This window comes from Antechinus flavipes, chromosome 1, assembly GCF_016432865.1.
Source record: "Antechinus flavipes isolate AdamAnt ecotype Samford, QLD, Australia chromosome 1, AdamAnt_v2, whole genome shotgun sequence".
Taxonomy (NCBI): domain Eukaryota; kingdom Metazoa; phylum Chordata; class Mammalia; order Dasyuromorphia; family Dasyuridae; genus Antechinus; species Antechinus flavipes.
The window spans coordinates 324,328,507-324,351,696 of record NC_067398.1 but is presented as its reverse complement, the minus strand read 5'-3'; the positions used below and the strand labels follow the sequence as shown (position 1 = coordinate 324,351,696).

The following is a 23,190-nucleotide window of genomic DNA, read 5'->3' as shown; positions in this document are numbered from 1 at the left end:
TACCACTATTTTAGTAAATAGCATGCATTTCATAATAATTGAGTTATTGAGAAGACAAATTCATTATCCATATCCTAAGATAGGTCCAATGGTAGTTATCTTAGTATCCATCTAGGTCCAGGACCATACCAAGTCAATCATGAGACATAGATAATATTAGCTCAATGCGTCTCTGCAGAGAGTAGGGATAATATAGTATAGTAGAGCTAGATTTAAGTGCAGCATGACCTTGGGACCCCTAAAGAGAGCCCAAACTGTAGACCTACTCTTAATTACACCTAGATTTATTTTGAGGCCTTGGAATCACTCAATTTTAAGGGATATTTGGGAAAGAGGGGCATGGGACCGGACCAGTCTGAAACATTGTCTCCAGAGTTGCTACTAAAAAGTATGAATGCCTACAAGTGCACGTGGGAAGTAAGGAGGTGCAAGTATGAGTTAACAATAATGAGGGAAACAAAGATCTGAGTTTCTTTGATCTTCATGTATGAGTTTTGTTGAATCAGTAATATCCTCTGCTTCCAATTCATTTCTTTTTACCAGTATTGCCTTTCCTTCCTTATACACACTAAGCTCCCACTGAATTTTTAAATTGGGAACCTGGGAGCTTTTAAATTGAGCTCTATTGCAATATTCCAAGCAAGTGAAGACCTAGGTTCAATTATTCCCACTGACATATATTAAGTCTGTGTCATTGATCAAATCACTTAACTACTCAATGCCACAGGCAAACTCTCTAAGATTATAAATTATAATAGCTGGATTGCTAATCTGCATAGGTGGATGGAATTTCTACATGAAGTCACAAATCTGTACGTGTGTTTAGACACACACACACACACACACACAAACATACACACACACACACACACACACACACACACACACACATACACATTTCCAACCCAATTTTGCTAAGGAACTGCAATCCTATATTTCCCACTGCATGCCAGAGATGATTACCACCTTAATGATCCTGACATAAAGCGAAGACAAACATACAGTTGAAGAGGAAGCTTTGAATAAGCAGATTCCCAAACATCAATGTTTCAAATTCTCTTTTAAGTATTAAAGGCAGCTGAGTGGTGCAGTAGACAGAATTCTGGACCCAGAGTGAAGATCTGAGTTCAAATCCAGCCACAGACATTTAGTGTGAGACTCAGAAAAAGTTTCTTAACCTTCGTCTGCCTCAGTTTCTTCATCTCTACAATGATAGCAACTTATCTCCCAGAATTGTTATGCGGATTAAATACAATAATATTTGAATAGTATTTTGCAAAATTTCAAAGGCACCATATAAATGTTAACTGTTATTATTAAGCTGCAAGTATTGAATCAGTTTAGTTCTACCTAGAGAGAATGTCGCAATATATCTCTGATTGTAATAATAGTATTTAAATTTATTTAGTTTTATGATTTGCAAAGCAACTTGTACATTCTTTTTATTTAATTCAACAATCCTGTGTTTCTTCATTTTATAAAGGAGGAAAAGGAGGCTCAGGGAAATTAAATAATTTGTCCAAGTATTCACAGCTAATAAGAATCTGAGATGTTGAACACATCTTCTTGGGTCCAAGTTAGGCACCTTAACCACTTCATTCTGCAGCCTCTGGAATCTTCAGAGATTCTACAATTTCTCTCTTTTTTTTTTTTCTTTTTTAACTTTTTATTGCTAGAACCCATGCCAGGGTAATTTTTTACAGCATTATCCCTTGCATTCACTTCTGTTCCAATTTTTCCCCTCCCTCCCTTCACCCCCTCCCCCAGATGGCAAGCAGTCCTTTACATGTTGAATAGGTTACAGTATCCTAGATATAATATATGTGTGCAGAACTGAACAGTTTTCTTATTGCACAGGGAGAACTGAATTCAGAAGGTATAAATAACCCGGGAAGAAACAAAAATGCAAGCAGTTTATATTCATTTCCCAGTGTTCTTTCTTTGGGTGTAGCTGCTTCTGTCCATCTTTGATCAATTAAAGCTCTCTTTATCGAAGAGATCCACTTCCATCAGAATACATCCTCAAACAGTATCATTGTTGAGGTATATAATGATCTCCTGGTTCTGCTCGTTTCACTTAGCATCAGTTCATGTAAGTCTCACCAGTCCTCTCTGTATTCATCCTGCTGGTCATTCCTTACAGAACAATAATATTCCATAACATTCATATACTACAATTTACTCAACCATTCTCCAATTGATGGGCATCCTTTCATTTTCCAGCTTCTAGCCACTAAAAACAGGGCTGCCAAAACATTTTGGCACATAAAGGTCCCTTTCCCTTCTTTAGTATCTCTTTGGGATATAAGCCCCAGTAGTAATACTGCTGCATCAAAGGGTATGCACAGTTTGATAACCTTTTGGGCATAATTCCAGATTGCTCTCCAGAATGGTTGGATGTGTTCACAATTCCATCAACAATGCATGAGTGTCCCAGTTTTCCTGCTTCCCCTCCAACATTCATCATTATCTTTTCCTGTCATTCTAGCCAATCTGACAGGTGTGTAGTGGTATCTCAGAGTTGTCTTAATTTGCATTTCTCTGATCAGTAATGATTTGATGGTAATGATATGAGTGGTAATAGTTTCAATTTCTTCGTTTGAGAATTGTCTGTTCATATCCTTTGACCATTTATCAATTGGACAATGGTTTGATTTCTTATAAATTAGAGTCAATTCTCTATATATTTTAGAAATGAGGCCTTTATCAGAACCTTTGATTGTAAAAATGTTTTCCCAGTTTATTGTTTCCATTCTAATCTTGTCTGCATTTGTTTTGTTTGTACAAAAACTTTTCAATTTGATATAATCAAATTTTTCTATTTTGTGGTCAATAGTGATCTCTAGTTCTTCTTTGGTCATAAATTTCTCCCTCTTCCACAGGTCTGCGAGGTAAACTATCCTATGCTCTTCCAATTTATTTATCATCTCATTCTTTATGCCTAGGTCATGAACCCATTTTGACCTTATCTTGGTGTACGGTGTTAAGTGTGGGTCAATGCCTAGTTTCTGCCATACTAATTTCCAATTTTCCCAGCAATTTTTGTCAAATAATGCATTCTTATCCCAGAAACTGGGGTCTTTGGGTTTGTCAAACACTATATTATTAAAGTTATTGGCTATTTTGTCCTTTGAACCTAACCTATTCCATTGATCAACTAGTCTATTTCTTAGCCTATACCAGATGGTTTTAGTAACTACTGCTTTATAATTCTACAATTTCTCCACAAACCTCATACCCATTCTTCTACTTCCTGAATTTTTATCACTACTCTTCTAATCTAACTCTCTTCTCCTCAGTTTTTTAATAAAGAAAATGAAGTGATTAGCTAAAGGACTTTTAAGGTCACATTGGTCCTTAAATCCTTTTATCCTATGACTTTTTTACTCAATTATTTCTTCTCTCTCAAGAATGAGAGATGAATTAGAGACAGCATTGCCCAAGGCAGAGAATGTGTTGATGGAGAAAAATTGTGAAATATAAAAAGCTTGAGAGACCTAGTTTTGGGGAATCGTATTAATTATGCTAATGAGTAATTAATAAAAGGATGGTCATTTGGCCATCTTCATAAACTAAAGATTCCTCATGGAATTTACTCTAATTCATCTTCTCTAATAATCTTTTGGCCTTATGGTTCTTCCTTCTCCCTAACCTGCTTTCCCTCCCCCTCCCCATATCCATTCATTTAATAAATCTTACTGATTTTACTTAAACAACATTTCTTGCATTTTCTGCAACAACACAGGAGATAGAAAATGCACAATTGATTCTTCTTTCCACTCACATGGCTTCCAGTTCAGGTCTCTATCACCTATCACTTTAATTTAATTGCCTTCTAACTAGCCTTTCTTTTTTCAATTTCTTCCCTGTCCAGTTCATCAACATAGATGCCAAAACAATTTTCCTAAGGCATACATCTGTCTGCAATATCACTCTGCTATCAAAATTTCATTGACTCACCACTGCTTATATTAATTATTAACTTTATTTTTAAATTAAATTGAATTTTATTTTCAGATCCAAATTCTGTGCCTCCCACCCCTGCAATCCCCACACACATACTTTTGAGAAAGGCAGAAAAACAAAACCTGTTACAAATTTGTATTAATGAAGAAAAATAAATTCCCACATTGTTCATGTCCTAAAAACTCAAACCAAAGCAAACCAAAACCAAAAATATGAGCTTCAGTCTATATCCTAAGTCTATCATCTCTCTAACTGAAAGTCACCATTGTTTTTAGGGTAAACCAATGTCCTTAGTCAAGCATTTAAGGCCCTATACAACTTGTCTCCAATTCACCTTACCATTCTCACATCACTCTACTGTCATTCATGAACTCTTATGTTCTAAACAAACAAATATTAAATTTCCCTAAGCTCGATGTTTCATTTCCTAACTGTGCATCTTTATAGGCTAAATAAACTCAAACATTAAATTTCCTTAAGCTTGATATTCCATTTCCTAACTAAGCATTTTTTATTTGTGCATTTTATAAAATATAAAACTATATTTTTATACCTGTTGGGTATCCAGAATTTACTCATCTCTTTCTCCCAAAGTTCCCATCTTCCTTCCAGCAGAAAGGAGCTATCTCCTCTATAAAGCCTTCTCTAATCCCATCCATTTATTATTTCTCTATTTCATTTTATCTTGCTGTTGCTTGTTTGTATTTGTGTTACCTTCCCCTCCCCCCCATTAGAATATAAGTTCCTTGAGGGCAGACCAGTTTCACTCATGTCTTTGTATCTTAAGTGTCTAATATAATACCATGCAAATACAATGTAATATTTCTTGAACTGAATTTGTAATGTATTCTGTGATCATGTCTGTCCTCTATTCAAAGAGGCTTCCCACTAACAAGAAAGAAAGCATAAATATTTGATCTTGATATTCAAGTCTTCTGTAATTCTGTCCAACTCCAGTGTACAAAAGCGAAGTTCTTTCTATGTTTCTGTTTTTTCTTTTGTAGTTTTGTTCATTAATTTTTTATTGTTGACTCTTTGGGACTCCATTTGGGGTATACTTGGCAAAGACACTGGAGTGATTTGTTACTTCCTTCTCCAGCTCATTGTGACTTGCCCAAGATCACACAGCTAGTAAGTCTCTGAGGCCAGAATTGAATTGAGGAAAATGAGTGTTCCTACTTCTAAACCCAGTCTTCACTGAGCCACCTAGATGTCCCTCCTACCATCTTTAATGTCTATACTTTCACCTATGTTGTTTTCCTATACCTAATATAAGCTTCCTACCTATCTGTCTGCTAATATGTCTCTCCTTCAAGGCTCTACTTAGATGCAACTTCCTCAGAGAAGTCTTCCCCAATCCTGCCCAACTAAAACTATTTTCTCCTTTAAATTCTTTGAATTTTTTTCTGTTTTTTTTTTTTTTTTAATTTCACCTTTCCTATTACCTGGTCATTTGTCTACTTGTCCTTCCCATTAAGATATTGCTAGCTCCATGAGCATAGGGACTTGGTATAGACATTTCTAATTTGAATCATAAGATCATAGATTTAGAGCTAAAGAGGATCTTAAAGGTAATTTAATCTAGCCCCTTCATTAACAGATAAGGAAATGGAGTTTAAGTAAGTTTACATATTTAGTCAGGCAATTAGAATTTATTAAATACCTACTATGTGCTAGGCACTATGCTAAGTACTGCATGGGTAGTGACTGAGACAGAATTTTAACCCAGTGCTAGTACTTCTCCCTTTTAAACAACATATCATAGCTAGCACATGGTAGGTGATTAATAAATGCTTATTAAAGTGATTTTTATGAGATGACTATCAGCTGCAGGAAATTTACTCTCTAATCATGGAGAAAAGAAACTTGTGCCCCTTCTCACACAGAAAATGGCCTAATATTCACTTCAGAAAAGTGGTAACTTAAGCAAAGTCAATAAATTTCAATCTGGAGAACAAAGAGGGATGACAGCAAATGGGTAAATCTCTGTAAGTCTCATAATATGCTTATCAGAAATATTCAGCCTTAAAAAATTCTTCTCACTTCTCTATCTCCTACCAAGTTCAAATGCAAATGCATTCTAATATCATTATATTGTCAAAATTTGAATTATGGAAAATACCATGAACAGAATAACTTTGCTGTCGGTTTGGGAAAACAACAATGGAAACGGGTCATCAGCATTTCTGCCAGTGGAGATTTCAAATTTCTAAGCTCAATAAAATGGAGCATTATAACAAATGCAAATTTTTTTTTCGTATGAAGGATGATCCTTCTAAGATATTTGCTCCTTGTTCCATATGATATTTCTAATGTCCTTGACATTTCAATGTGTTTTTATTGTTGTTCTGCACCTCTGATTTCAGCTATGTAGAAACTCTTGACCATGAAAATTCATCATTCTATAAATGTGCACTAGTCTGTAATATATAGTCTTAAGATTACATGTCAGGGCAAGTGCAGTGGACAGAGCACCAATCCTGAACTCAGAAGGACCCAAGTTTAAATCTGGCCTAGGACACTTAACATTTCCTAGCTATGCAAGTCACTTAACCCCAATTGCCTCAGCAAAATAAATAAATAAATGAGAAAGTAAATAAAGGATTACATGTCCTGGGCAACTAAGAGATTAAGTGACTTTCCCATGGTCAGACAGTCAGCTGGTAATTATCAGGAAGGTTTGAATTCAGATCTCCCTGAGTCCAGATAGTTAGATTACCTTCATCATGCTACTTTGCCTCTCTAACAACCCTAAAGAACTTTTTAAGTTACCTTTAAACTTTTACATTTAAATGTTTCCATTGTCTAATTATAAATATTTTTGTAAATTGCACAGGAGGGAATAAAAGTCCTCTAATAAAAAAAAACAGTTTAACTTAGAAAATTTTCCCCCCAACTTTTAAACATATTTATTTAAAGTGTTGAGTTCCAAATTCTATTCCTCTCTCCTTCCCCTCCTTTCTCTCCCTGCCCCTAAGACAGTAAGCAATCAGAATAGATTATATGTGTACAATTTTGTAAAACATTTCTATATTAGTTATTTTGTATAAAAAGACTTGAATAAAAAAATGAAAGAAATTGATAAAAAGCATTTTTCAGTCTATATTCAATCAATATTAGTTCTTTCTCTGGAGGCAGATAGGATAATTCATCATTAGTCCTTTGGGACTGTCTTAGATCATTGTATTGCAGAAAATAGCTAAGTCACTCCCAGCTCTTCAATGAAAAATATTCTTGCTACTGTATACAATGTTCTCCTGGTTCTGTTCATTTCATTATGAATCGGTTCATATAAGTCTTTTCATATTTTTCTAAAATCATCCTGCTTGTCATTTCTCATAGCACCAATAATATTTTTTCACAATCATATACCACGGCTTGTTTAGATATTCCCCAACTGATGGGCATCCTTTGATTTCCAATTCTTAGTCACTACAGAAAGAGTTAAATAAATATTTTTGCACAAATAGGTTCATTAACCTCTCCCCCTTTTTAAAATCTCTTTTGGATATAGACCTAGCAGTAATATTGTAGATCAAAAGGAATGCACAGTTTTATAGCTCTTTGGGCATAATTAAGTGTGGGAGTTTTTAAAACCTAAAACAAAATAAAATGATGGACAAAAACATTTGATGAAATAATTTAGACATTTGTTATATTAACTAATGAAAAGGATGCTTCAAATAGTGGACATTCAGTGAAAAATACTGAATAAACAGAAGTCTGATATTTTCTATTTAGTCTTGAGGACGATCATACCTCCATGGTTCAAGTCTGACAACTTGGGAAGATAGGTGGGATAAGAAGTTGCTGGGGAAGGGAGGATCTCTTGGAACATGTACAGGAGCAAAGAAAAAAAAAAAAAACCTAAATAAAGCAAAACCGAAACCAACACATGTTATTTGATCCTCTGAGTAAACACTATCTAAAGTTATCCAGTCATATGGGAAATCAGGGTGGTGCCTGAAGGAGAGGCTGGAGAGGCTTCCTATTGACAACTAAATAAAGTATAAATGTTTGACCTTGGTATTCAAAGTCTTCCTTAATCCTGTCCAACTTTATTTCATACTACTTCATTCCTACAAAATTGGATTTCCCTCTATGCTCCTGTTTTTATTCCACCATCTTTCATCTTTGTTCCTTTACCCATGCTGTTTTCTCATAACTGCAATGGGCTCCTGACCAACCCATCTGCTAATGTTTCTCTCCTCCAAGGTCTAAAGAGGACTATGCTTTTCTCTTTTACCTAAAGTCACCACCATTCCTTCTTCACTGTTTACACATTTTCTCAACAATGACAGGTGGTAAATTACATAATGTTTTTCATTTTGGAAGTTCTAATTTTAAATTGTGTGGAGTGAAGAGCAGGTAATCATAGGATCAGAGGCTTTAGATCTGAAAAGGGCTTTAGAAATCATCTCATTCAGCTTTTGCTTTTGGGAGAGGACATTGGGGCTCAGTTTCACTAAAAAAGTAAATCTATATATAGCCAGTCAAAAAAAAATATGGAATTCAAACTTAGGTCTTCTGTCTCCAAAAACTAATAAACTCTTCTATTTCTGTTTAACTTGTTAGCACTTATTTTCTTTTAAAAAACAGATTTTATTTAACATTTTTACATTATCTAGATTTCTCTCTGTAATCCTCCTTCTTCTGTATTTATTTACTAATTTATTTGTTGTTTGTTTGTTTGATTATTTATTTATCTTTACTGAGGCAATTAAGGTTAAGTGACTTGCCCAGGGTCACACAGCTAGGACGAGTTAAGTGTCTCAGACTACATCTGAACTCAAGTCCTCTTGACTTCAGGGCTGGTGCTCTATTCACTACACCACCTTGCTGCCCCTTCTGTATTTATTTTATTATTGTATTATTGTATAAATTAACAATAAATTAAATTGAGGCAGAGTCTATAATGGCCCATGTTAAGCTTCAGGTTGGGTTGGGAGTTCTTAGAGAAGATATTATTTGCATTTTTTTTTTAATGTGATACAGTATGAGTAAATATTCTACAAATATTCGGTAAATGAATTCTTAGGAGAGTAAGACTAGAGTGAGATTTAGCATTTCCTCCAGTATTTAGCAATGTCATAGATACAGAAGGCACTCTGTAGGATCAGAGAATCATAGGGCTAAAATTGGAGAGGATCTCCAAGACAACTTGGCCTAATCTCTTCATTTTATAGCTAAGAAAACTGAAACTTAGAAAGTGAGTTTCCCAGGGTTATATCCAGGGGAATTATGGGATTCAAATGAGATAACAGATGGACAGTCTGGAAATCTTAACATGCTACAAAAACGCCAGTTATTATTGCTGCTGTTGTTGTCGTTATAGTAGTTCTTAGCTTACTGTTACCATTCCTCAGACTGGTAAAAAGTAAGACTTCTATTGCTATCGTACTCAGCTCAAGTCGCATTTATAAAGCAAATATAAGGATGTATTTGTAAATGTTTAGCAGTGGAACTCCAAGGGAAAAATAAAATGCATGTATATAGAATTTATTAAAAAATTAATTGATGGCCATATTTAATATGATTATTTTTCTTTTTTTCCAATTACATGTAGAGTTTTTAACATTCATTTTTATAAGATTCTAAGTTCCAAAGTTTTTCTCTCTACCTTACCTCCTCCCTCCCCAAGATAGCAAGCAATCTGATATATAACCTATAGATAGATAGATAGATAGATAGATAGATAGATATAGATTATACATGATATATATGCACTTTAAAAATATATGTTAATTTAAACTTCCATATATTAAAATGTTTCAAACTTGTAAGTCTTTGATATAAATATTATAGACACTATTAGTCTCACTTTATAGATAAGAAGACTCAGAAGGACTCCATCTTAAAGATATCTAGATGCTAAGTACCACAGGCAAGATTTGAAGACAAACCTTCCTGTTTCTATAACTATGGTCTTAATTATTGAATTATGCTGTCAGGTATACCTAACCTAATCTCACTAGCTAGCACAGATTCCTTTTATTTTGCACTTTTTTGTATTCCTCCCTCCCAATTACCTATAAAAATAGTTTTCAACATTCATTTTTGAAAGATTTTGAGTTCCACATTTCTTTCCCTTTATCCTTCTTTCCCTTCCCTCCTTCTTCCCCACAATAGCAAGCAATCTGATATAGCTTAATCATGTTAAACATATTTCCACACTAATCATGCTGGGAAAGAAGAATTAAAACAAAAGGAAAAAAAAACATGAGAAAGAAAAAACAGCCATAAAAAAAAGTGTTTCAATCTGCATTCAGACTCCATAGTTCTTTTTCTGAATGTGGACAGCATTTTCCAACATAAGTCTTTTGGAACTGTCTTAGATAACTATATTGCTGAGAAGAGCTAAGTCTGTCATTGCACTAAGTCTATCATTGATCATTGCAAAATGTTGCTGTTCTTATGTACAATGATCTCCTAGTTCCGTTCGTTTCACTCAGTGTTAAGTCTTTCCAGGTTTTTTCTGAAAAATGCCTGCTCACCATTTCCTATAGAACAAAAGTATTCCATTACATTAATATCCCATAACTTGTTTAGCCATTTTCCAATTGATAGGCATCCCTTCAATTTCCAATTCTTTGTCACAACAACAACAAAAAAGCTGATATAAATATTTTTGTATATGTATATATACTTTAAAGATTAATTTTCATCATGAACACTTTCTTAAGTCTAGAAAATAAAAATAATAAATCAAGCAGTCCCAATATACAGCAATTATATTTTTCCAAGGTTTAATTGCTCATCCTAAAAATTTAACAATGGTATTAGCTGGATAGAGCTGGCTCCAGTATTCCCCCTGGAACTAACAAATGTGTATTTTATTCTTGCCATAGAGATGGCATTGTGTTAGTATGGACTGAATATTCCAGGTTTTACTCCTAACTCAAATGTCATAGTATGTCACTTTCAGGTCCCAGAGACCTCAAAATATTATAGCATCCCTTTTTGTTGTGGTACTAAAAAACAAACAAACAAACAAAAAACCCTGGGAACAAATTAGGGGAAAAACTGGGAATGTAGGAAAGTAGGGGGGAAAAAATTGGGAATGGCACAGTTAGGTGGCAAAGTAGATAGTGTTCTGAACCAGGAGCCAGGAAGATTCCTCTTCCCGAGTTCAAATTTGGCCTCAGATATTGACTAGTTATATGAGCTTTTTTGCTTCAGTTTCTTCATTTATAAAATGAGTTAGAGAAAGAAATGGAAAACCACCCCAATATTTTTGCCAAGAGAACATCAAAATCGGATCACAAGGAGTTGGTTATAATCGAAATAACTAAATAACCATAACAAAACAAACTGTGGAAATAAGAATGAATGAGGCTATTAATGTGCCATAAGATATGACAATGTGAAACATAGGAAGACTTATGTAAAGTTATGCAGCACAAATGAAACAGAATCAGGAAAACAAAATATTTGACTATACTGTATACCCCAAATTGATGGTTAATCTTAGCAGAGAGAAAAGCTAAGAAAACACACCTGCCTTTCTTGCTTCTTTGCAAAAGTGGTGGGTATGAATGTGAAATACTTCATTTGCTACCAGATAAAGTTAAGTGTTCATTTTGCTGAACTACCTCTCCCTTTACCCTTACCTCTGCTTTTTTTATTCTTTGTTATAAAAAATGACACATTGGGAAAATGAAAGAAAATGAAAAAGAAAAGAAGACTCATAAACTAAAGTGACTTAAGTACATCAATAAAAATAAGATTAAAAAAAAAAAAAACAGGATCTATTTACCTTATCTCTAAAATACTCTTATTATGGTTAAAAAAAAAAAAAAAAAAGGTGATGCTGGGAAGTGGTAGAGCAGGACTTAACATGCCACAACCTAAATATATAAGCTTGTCCTACAGAATTTTACGATAAATGGGATCACAGAAGCTATCTTGTTTAACCTCCATATTTTAGATTACCGCAAAGGCAGATGCATCATAAACAGGATTTTAACCCAGTGCCCTGATTCAGAGTCAGTAGTCTTTTTGACTATGCAATATTTAGTTTTCTACATCTCTAAGCTTCAAGTTCTCATCAAGGGTAGTTGGGTTGGACAGTTTCTAAGGTCCTTTTTTGATCTATGGTTGTGTGAAATTCTAGATGTGAAAGTCATGTGTGGATATGAGGTGCAAATGGATTACAGGAAGGGTTGTGGTGAAGCCACCTAACAACCAACTCTGAAGAGCCAGAATGTTAAATTTGCAGTAAAATTTATGTGTTGGAAACAAAAAACTACAAATCAGGGCTTGGAGTCATAGTTTTGTTGACATAGTCTAGATTGAAGACCCATGAGGATTAGAAAAATCACCTTGTTAAAAAAAAAAATGTGTCGAATTTTTAGGGTTAAAAAAAAACCCCAATGTTCTGCTACTTTAGCTAGTTCTTTCTTCAGCACTGTGTCAAAGGAAATAAAGGGAAGGGGCATGTCAGCAAGTGATGGTTTTAATTACCAGTTTTCTCAAACATTACTCCTTTGGTTAGCATTTTTACTATTTATAAAAAGGACAGCCCTCTAGGGCACCCAGCAATGAGAGGAAGGGAGGGGTGGGAGGAAGAAGCTGAACTATACAAGCTACAGATGCAACTAAATGAGATTTGAAGAAGTAGGAAAGAAGATAAAGGAAGAAGTGGGATGGACAGGAAATCTTAGGTCTATGAAATCCAGAGGAGACTAAGAAGACCTTTCCCTAGGTATCTAAATTTTACCCCAAAGAATGGGATACTTTTCTAGCCTTTTGCATTCATGAATATAAGCAGAATTTACTGTCTATGTGAAGCATAGAACTAATAAAATAAAGCAAATTCATACAAGATTGGGAAGGCTTGCTAAGTGAGCTGTTCCCTCTTCCCAACCTTTCCTATATAACTTTTCCTAACTACATTTTTGGGTTTTATGTGTTTATGGACCAAAGCTATGATTGCAATGGTATAAGGAACTCCCTTTCCCAATGCAGGTTGGCACCTGATCTATAATTTGAGATAGTTTTAGAAACCTGTCTGGAAGTATTGAGAAGTTAAGTGACCTGCCTAGGTCACAAGGTCAATATATGTCCAGAGCAGAAAGTGAACCCAAGTCTTTCTGATTCTGAGGCCAGCTCTTGACCCATTAAGTCATACTGCTTTCAACTATATCCTTTTTCTTCTTTTTTTTTTCCCCTAAACATATTTCCACATTTATCATACTATACAAGAAAAATCAGATCAAAAGAGGGAAAAGTGATAAAGGAAAAAACCAAGAAAACAAACAACAACAAAAAAGGTGAAAATACTATGTTGTGATCCACATTCAGTCTTCATAATCTTCTCCTTGGGTATGGATGGTTCTTTCCATTATAACTCTATTGGAATTACCTTGAATCATCTGTTTCAACTATATTCTTACAACAATTAAAATACTAGCATTAATATAGGCCAAAAAACTAAAGAACACTGTAGTATATATTATTTCTCTTCTAAGACTTGAGTTTTTTCCCTATTCTCTTCTCTTAAAAAGGACAAAAATTCACTTAATTTCTTTATAAAAATCATGACTTCTGAAAATTCCATAAATCTTAAATATATTGCACTGTTATTAAATCAGAATTTCCACAATGTAACTTTTTTTTCCCCTGAGGCAATTAGGGTTAAGTGACTTGCCCAGGGTCACACAGCTAGGAAGTGTTAAGTGTCTGAGATAAGATTTGAACTCAACTCCTCCTGACTTCAGGGCTTGTGCTCTATCCACTGCACCACCTAGCTGTCCCACAGTGTAATTCTTAAAACAAAAGCTTTACATTTACACAATGCTATATTGCTAATTGTTAGAATTTGGTGCAAACTTTAACAAGCTAGAAAGAAAGATTGTAATGTGAATGCTGACAGATTATACTCAAAACTTTAGTAGCAATGAATCCCCCAATCAATTAATATTCCAACAAAAATATATTGGTGATTACTAAGTTTCAAGCATTGTGTTAAATCACATCAGAGGCTATTTCCCTTATTCTGTAAGTGTGGACTTCCCCAGGTCACAGGGGCTTTTCAAGGTTCAAGGGTAGATTTCCTGAAGGGAATTAGGCCAGAGAGGACTATTTTGAGCCTCTGCACTCCTTCTTCAAAATCTCATGCCATTATCTACGACCACCTTTGATTTCAAATATGAAAGGTAGCAAATAGAGATTATGAAAAGCAGCCAAAGATAACAGGTACAGATTGATCAAAGTAAGTTTTTACCACTAAAGTTCTAAATTCACTTACATTCCCTTAAATGTCCTTTTGCCTTTAATCTCACCAGTTTGGTACATTACCATGGACGGTGTATTCAAAAGAATCAGCTTCATCAGGAGTGTCTAAATCATCCACGTTGATGTCAATTTCATCTGGGCTATCTAGGTTATCATCAGATAGAACAGATCCTTCACTCTGGTCCAGAGAAAGATTGATATTTGGGGCTGTGAGTTTTATCCTCCTGGGATGGGAACCATCAAGATCCAGAGAATTGGGTGGTTCTACAAAGACAGCAAGAACAGTAATATTAACATGGGCCAGTTATATCTCATTGGTACATCCTTTTTAGGAAATAAGTTCCTATTGAGGAATTTTTAAAACGTTTTTTTAACTTTCAAAGTTTTTTTTTTTTTTAAAGTGTTTTGTTTTAACATTATACATATTTACAGATTACCCCCACTTTGAGACATTTTCATCCATTTTCATTCTCTACCACTTTCCTCATCTCTCTGTTTTTTAATTAACAGAAATGTACTAGAGAAAAAAAGAAAAGAAAAAATTTTTGTAACAAATATACATATATATAGTCAAGCAAGTAAAATATTTATGGTAATAGATGCTAGTAAATGTTTGATGTCAGATCTGAACCCAGGTTTCTTTTTTTTAATTCTTAGTTCAACACTGTCCATTACAGATAAATTAAAGTGGCTATTCTTTATTTAATGCCATCTTAATTACAGTCAGATATACAACAAAGAAAATTACTGAACCAACAGGTCTATTTGTCCTCATTAGTAATAGCAATACTTCTACAATGTTTAGAGTCTAAACTTGGGAAGCAGGAAGACCCAAATTCAAATCTTTCTCCAGATCTTATTAACTACAGGACCCCAGGCAAATAAATCTCTGTCATATCAAGTTTCCTCATGTGTAAATGAGAGGAATATACCCAGCCTTTAACTTCCTTTCTGGCTCTAAATTTATGATCTTAGGAACACTAATATTCAGCATAACAGCATCCTTTTCTAATTACAAGAGAGCCAATGTAACGGTGATGAGACTCTCATTGCTAATATCTACAGATATAATTGCTTCTTTATGTTTTAATGCCCCTATATCAAAAAAACTGGATAAACATCCAGAAGTAGAGGTTGATGGATACAAGCAGGAACCAGATTTTTCTGGCTATTCTTAAATACCATTTAACCTGGTATTTAAGTAAATACTTAAACCAATTATTCTGCTTCTTTTAGGTCTAGATCTGGCTTACTCAGCCCTGTGTGATCTTGGACTGGTCCAAGCCCTGGCCCTCAGACATATAGGCTAACAGTAAAAAGAAGAGATTTTCATATATACATAGGGTAACCAATAAACCCAATAACTATAACTTTGTGTTCATTCTCATTCAAACCTTGGATAGTAACCAAAAATGAATAGTCTGAAAAGTAATTCAGGAGAACTTATTCTTAAAGCAGGTCTTTTAATTATGCAGGCTCAGGGGCCACACTTTATTTTCAGTAACTTATCCACAAACCCTTGAGGGTGGGCCCTGGAGTGGTTTTACATAATTAGGGCATTGAACTGAAACTGACTACCTTCTTGCTACCACATTTCCTGTAAAATTTTCATCTTTTAAGCATAGATTTTCATGAAGAATCACAGCATGTTAAAGTTGGAAGGAATGGTGAAGATCTTATTTACTCTCCTATTAGAAATGAGGAAAGTCAGACCAAAAGAGATCACAGGGGATATTCGAGATCATTCCTCACTCTCACTCTGCATCCCCCCCCAAAAAAAAACAAACAAAAACACCCCCCCAAAAAAACCCTCCTCATTTTACAGAGAAGAATACTATGGAGGTTCAGAGGGCTTATTATTTATCCAAATTTAATGAAAGACAGAGCCATATACTTAACCCAAATCTATTGATTTTCTCCATTATGTTGTGCAGTTATTTTTCAGTCATGTCCAACCCACCATGACCCCATTTGAGGGTTTTTGTTAGTTTGTTTTGCAAAGTTACTGGAATGGTTTATCATTTCTTTCTTTAGCTCATTTTACAGATTAGGAAACTGAGGCAAACAGACTTAAGAGTTAAAGTCCAAGGTCACACAGTAAGTATCTGAGGCCAAATTTAGACTCAGGAAGATGAATCTTCCTGATTGCAAGCCTGGCACTTTATTTACTGTATCACTTAGCTGCCTTTTCCATTATATCATATGCTTTTTTATTTTGTATACTACGGATTTATTGGCAAATCTGGACAGCATATTTTTTTAAAATGACATCACTTTGATGACACAAATTCATATAGATAAAGCTATGATTTTTCCAGTAGCAATGTATGGCTGGGAGAGTTGGACTAGAGTGAAAACTGAGCATCACAGAATCAATACTTTCAAATTGTGGTGCTGGAGAAAAGACTTTTGAGAATTTGGGTTAAATCAGTCAATAATTAAGGTAATTAATTTAGGCCATTGGAAGTACTGAAGCTGAAACTTAAATATCTTGATGACATAAAGAGAAAATAGAACTCATTGAAAAAGACCCTGATTTGGGGAGAGATTGAAGGCAAAAGGAAATGGGCATGATAGAGCATGAGAGGTCCTGGAAACAATGAACATGAGTTTGGACAGACTTCAGGAGATAGAGTAAGACAGAAAGGCCTGACATGCTATGGTCTATGGGATCACAAAGAGTAGGACACAAGTGAAGAACAACAAGTTTCAATAGAGTAGACAGTAACCATAGCAATTAAAAACTCTGATAGATGCAAGGAAGACATAGGAGGTAATATGCAAATTAACATTGGTTAAATCAACTATAAAATTAACATAGTAAAATAAATCTGAGCTCCTAGCAAATATCACCCCCCTTCCTTTTTTTTTTTTTTTCCTAGCAAGAAAGTGTTAAAAGCACAGGAAATATTATTCTCACTGTCTTGGGTGTGGAATGCTGCTAGGAGAATGAACTAATGTTTTTCTCACCAGGTCTCATGTCTGCAGAATTGGGACTTAGCTCTCCCTCTTCAAAGGGGATGTCCATTCCTACATCATCTGCTAGTGGTCTGGAAAAAAGGCAAAACAAAGAGTTAAAAATAATGACTAGTTTGGTTGTCATTTTCTTTTGAAAGTTTCCCAAAGATTCTTTAAATGTTTCTCTCTCTCCTCATGGAAGAGGTAGGTAAAGACAGAAATTTGGAATACTTTAAGGCTACTTCAAAAGGTGTCAGGGCAGTAGCAGAATACATCCAGGAAGAGCTGGGTCAGGGCAGGGATAGACTTATGTAATTCATTTCTTACCCCTGTCTTCCAAATTAAACTCTTTCTTGTGATAAAGAAAAAGAATCAGGCACTTGTTAGGAAAAGGAAGGGTTCCATTTGGAGGCTTCCAAATGTAATTAATTTTCTTGCTAATTAATTTCTAAGCTGCCAAAGGAGTAAAAATGCTGTCAAACTGTAACACATTTTTAAAGTTATACAATCTTTAAAAATCATTCTTACATTTATACCCCTCCATTTCATTGCCTTTTATTCCAGATGCCCTACCCTTGGTAAATCTCTAGTCATTTTACCCAGCCCAAACCAAATCTCACAATCTAAAATTAAGCCTAATTTAGGTTTTAAGATGTTTTCCAATTGTAAGAAACAACCTATGACTATTTTCTATATTCTACATAAAAGATCTAGTCATCCCATTTTATCTAAGTTATATAAAAATTTAAAGATTTGTCATAAAGAATATCTTAGAAGTAGAGTGTGGATATTACTTTTGCTTTTTATTTTTCATCATATCTAGATATATTTAAGATACTATATAGAAATATCATCACAGATCATATCTTTGGACTTTCCCTTCAGCATCTAGCATAATGCTATTTATCATCTGTTACATCTTGGAAATATATATGGATATATATATATACAACATATGTCTGTATGTATAATACAATATTTGGCACCTGCCAAATACATACACATACAATTCATGTGTGTAACATATACACACACATATAAATATATGCAAACAGTTTTTGAAATGATTTATTAGAAGAAATGACATGAAAACATGATGAGAATCAATCATAGTAAGAAAAATACAAATTTTTAAAAAGTCAGGTTTTAGCTTATTTCTTGCTAATTGAGAAAGATCACAAAAGATGGGAGCAGTAGATTTTAGAGGAGCTATGAAAAAACTTTACATGTGTTTACATTAAAGAAACATAGATCTGTGAAGATGTGGTTCAACTGTTTTGCATTTCAATAAGAATTATGCAAAAAAAATCATAAAACAATCAAGCTTTAACACTGCATTTCAACTACTGGGCACATGGCCCAAAGAAGACAGAGGCAGAAACAAAGGTCTAATTTATACCAAAGTATTCATTATGTGAGCAAAGAATTAGAAACAAAATAGACATCTATTGATTGAGAAACAGATGAAAAAAATTATGGCATATAAATACAATTCATATTATTTTACAATAAGAAATTATGAATTTGAAGAACACAGAAAAACAAGGGAAGATGTATATGAATGAATGCAAAATGAAATATATAGAACCAAAATAACAATATATACAACTACAAAATATTAAAACAATTTGAATTCTGAATAGTTAATGGAAGGAAGGAAACAAGAATTTATTAAGCACCCACTATGTGTCAAGCACCATATGAAGGCTTTACAAATATTATATCATTTGATCCTCATAGCTTTCCTGGGAGGTAGGTGGTATTATAGCCACCATTTTACCTATGAGGAAGCTGAGACAGAAAGAAGTAAAGTGACTTGCACAAGATCATGCAGCTAATAAGAGTCTTATATCACATTTGAACTCAGGTCTTCCTAATTCCAATCCTAGAATTCTATTCACTATACCACCTTAGCTACCTATATAGGAAAAAAATACCCTAAACCATTCCAAAACAGTGGAAGTCCTGAAGAAAAGATGATGAAGTTTTCCTTCCCCCTCATGGAGGAGAGAGGAGAGACTACTAGATCAGAGTATCATATATACTTCTAGACAAGATTTTTATATCAGACATTTTTGCCTAATTATTTTTCTTTATCACATGGAAAAGTTAAATCTGGAGGGGATAGGAAATGACTATGATGCAAAGAAAAATTGTTATTAAAACAATTTTTTTTAATTTTAAAAAGAAAAAAATCAGTGTTGGAAACTGGACATTCAGAGATGAATATAATAACACTGACTCATGTTTATGTAGCACTTTAAGGTTTACAAAGCATTTTCCTTCCCAATGACTCCCAAAAGTAACAAGTATAAGGATTATTATCTCCAGTTTACAGTTGAAGAAATGGAGATTTAAGTTACGTAAATTGTTCTGGGTTTCAAAACTAATAAACGTTGTTACCAAGATTCAAATTCAGATGCTCGGACTCCAAGACAAGGGCTCTTTCTATCATATTACATGTATAGTTGAAAAAGAGAGAAAGATAGACATACCCTCTGATTTCAAAGGTCTAGTACGAAAATGAAATATATATCACAAGTATATTTGTTACAATGAGATAAATACACATGTAGGAGACTATCAATAGGAATAAATGATTTGGGGAGAGATTGATCCTCTATATTGATAGAATCAAGGAAGATCATTAAAGGAATGTCTTACATCTGAAACTTGTGGATATTTTCAATTTAAAGCAGTATTTATTCAGAATGCTATTTGTTTCATAATATCCTTTAATTTGGGACAGATCCTTATATGTAAAATATTCTTTTTCCTACAGTATTCATCCCCATATTGGGTTCAAGCCTGGTGATTGTTATTGTTTAGTTATTCCAATTGGGCTGACTCTTTGTGACCCTATTTGGGTTTTCATGGCAAAGATGCTGGAATGATTGATTATTTCCTTCTCCAACTCATTTTACAGATGAGAAAACTGAGGTAAACAGGATTAAGTGATTTGTCCAAAGTCACACATCTAATAAGTTTCTAAGGCCAGATTTGTACTCAGGAAAATTAGTCTTCTAAAATGATGCTGTGGATTGACAGAATCACTAGGCAGTTGCTGCCAGATCCAGAGACTTTGGAGAAAGTATCCAATCCATTCTATGTAACAGAATCACATTTAAAACACTCTAAACATTCATTTAAGAAACAGTTATGTTTTTTAAAGGCTTCCAAAGTAAAAAAAATTTTTTTTCAAATTTCTTTCAAAACTCAAGAAAATCTATTATTTGGATCACTCATTTTAACACTTTCAATTTGATATGCTTGCTTTGTTAAATTGCTATTTCATAAATATATTTCCTAACTTTCCAATTATACATTAAGTTCCCAAGGACAGAAATCATGTCTTAAATTGCTTCATTTCCTCCTATGTGACCAATATAGTGCTCTGCTCAGAATATATGTATATGTATATATATAAAATAAATGCTTATTGATTTTTTTTTAAGGAAAATGAGTCTTTTGAACTCTAGACCCATCATTCTATCCACTGTGCCACTACCTGCCCCTCTGGAAGCTGGAGCATCAGAGAATTTGAGAGGCCTTGAGTTATGAACAATGAATAACAAATAATTTAATTTGCAAATTTCATTGCCAGAGAGACTGGCAATGACTCAATTTTGGAGCTCTTTCAGAACCTAGTACAGTGTTCTGTACACAGTTCAACAGATGTTTGTTTAATGAGTAATGTAAAAGTCTCAGTTGGAATAATAAATCATTAACCAAATTTAACATAGATGCTCATCTGAATTATATTTAGGATGATTCTTTAAAGTATCAATCAAATCATCAGTGAGCATTTCTTTAGCTACTATGTGCCAAGTCTCACATGTATTCTGCCCTGAAGAAGCGGTCATTCTTTTGAATTATAATATATCATTTCAGGAACATTCTTAGGGCCCAAAATTCAATTAAGGATATCAGAATCTAAAGATTCCTTTGGTCTCTTTAGGCCTACTGCTAATTATTTGGAGATAGCTTACAATAAGTAACTAGGTTGTTTTTTTTTTTTTTTTTGGTTTGATTTTTTTGGTTTAACTCAAATCCTATTAATTGAATATATTCACTATAAAGAAAATATTTTCAAGCCCTAACTAATGGTCCCTGAATTGTGCTTTGCTGATTAGGACATACACACACACCCTACTCTAATGCCATTCAATACAATCAACCTTAGTATATGTAAGCCACTATCTTAGAGCCTCCAGAAATCGAACAAAACAAAACAAAATAGTTCTCGCTACTCAAGGAGTTTATCTTTTATTGAGCAAGCAAATCTACAAATATATAATAATTTGAGGAGGCAGAAAACATTAACTATTTGAGAGAATCTTCCATAGGAGATGTTACTCCCACAATCAATGGATAAATGAAAAAGCATTTATTAATTGCTTGTTGTATGCAAATATTATGTCCAGCACTAAGGGTGCAAAGAGAGGCAAAAACAAATAATCAGAAATAATTTATTAAGTGTTTCTCCCTTTTTTCTTTGTATATACTTAACTTCTCTAATAAAGATAGTATCAACTATGGAAACCATTATAAGGATGCTTATAAAAATGAAATGAAAATCAAATGCACACAAGCAAAAATAAAGAAGGATACTTATAATGATTCTAATGTAAAGGGAAAAAAAGGGTTTCTTAATCATTTTCATGTCATGAACCCCTTTGACATTTTATTGAAGTTTATGAAACCTTCCACAGAATAATGCTTCTACATATACTGAATAAAAAACAGAATTGCAAAGGAAACAAATTATATTGAAATATCATTATCAAAATACCAAATAAGTTCATGGACTCCAGAATAAGAATCCTTGAAAAGGTTATATTTTTAAGATGAAAGTTAGGTCCTTCTGTAGTTTTCATTATTATGGTTCATTAATTACAGATGCCTATAATATTATATATAGCCTGACAAAAAGTTTAATGACAGCTAAGATGGCCACCACTTGGATATTGGTCCACATATGTGAAAATTTTAATGTTGAACACAGTCTAGAGGGGCTGACAAATGTGTGTGCTGAAAGGGGAGTAGATGGGAGTAAAGATTTTTATTTTCCAAATCCTTAATAAAACAAAATAAAACATATTCTATCAAGGAGATGCAGGAAAATCAATGGCTCGTATGGAAAAGAAAGGGGAAAGTGTAGAGCATGAAATAAAAGAGGAGAGGAAAAGAAAGGTGGAAGAGGTAATGTAATAAGTAGTTAATTGAGGTAGGAAAAATGAGGGAAAAAATGAAGACCATGCTAAAGAACAGGGAGAGAAATTAGGACCAGGGTTAGAAGAGGGGATGACTTGAGGCTAGTGTATAATCAAAAACAGATCTGAATTGTACTTACTCTAATCCCTCTAACATGATTATGTTAATTCAGCCATTTTACCATGTCTCCCAAACAGCAAATACAGCATTTAGTGAAGAGTATGAGAGCAATTTCTTAGACCCAGGTAAAAAATCTTGCCATTGTCTCACCAAGAAACTACTCAGGCAAGTTCCTCCATCCACACAGAACGACCGATTAGAGTTTGAGCTTCCTTGGGCTCAAAAGTGTCACTGCAGAACAGAGGTAAGCATGAGCAGAGAAACGAGAGCAGAGTCCATAAACACACAATGGCACTGTCCTGGTTGCTAAGGAAAGATAACTATATCTTTATTTCCACCTAGAGGTTATGTCCAATATTGTGATTTGTTAAAGATGTCTGACATACCCAGGGAGATGCACTGCTTTATGCCCTGGCTGACCTATATTATTTCCCATATGTTCAACCCATTTTCAGGATCAGACTCATGGCTATATGTCTCTGTGTGTGTAGTGTGCGTGAGGCATTCATGCATGTGTGTGTGTGTGTGTGTGTGTGTGTATAAAACATAAAAGGTAAATCACCAGGACAAGGATCAAAAGCAGAGATTAATGTATTACATGAAGTGAAAATTTGCATTTCTGGCTAATATACTCATAATAAAGCATTCTAACAGCAGCTGTGTGGAGGTTTGGAGATAAACTGGGTCAGATGTCCA

At 34.1% G+C, this 23,190-nt stretch overlaps 1 protein-coding gene across 6 annotated transcripts in view; it reads right to left on the bottom strand.

Moving 5' to 3' along the window:
• PRUNE2 (prune homolog 2 with BCH domain) overlaps window positions 1-23,190 on the bottom strand; it is a 101,079-nt gene that overhangs the window by 35,984 nt on the left and 41,905 nt on the right. For all 6 annotated transcript variants that reach the window (XM_051966663.1, XM_051966680.1, XM_051966674.1 and 3 more), the window contains exons 3-4: window positions 17,173-17,252; window positions 14,266-14,466 (exon numbers count right to left, since the gene is read on the bottom strand). In XM_051966663.1, the coding sequence (XP_051822623.1) occupies window positions 14,266-14,466; window positions 17,173-17,252 (281 nt within the window). The remainder of the gene's footprint in view (window positions 1-14,265; window positions 14,467-17,172; window positions 17,253-23,190) is intronic.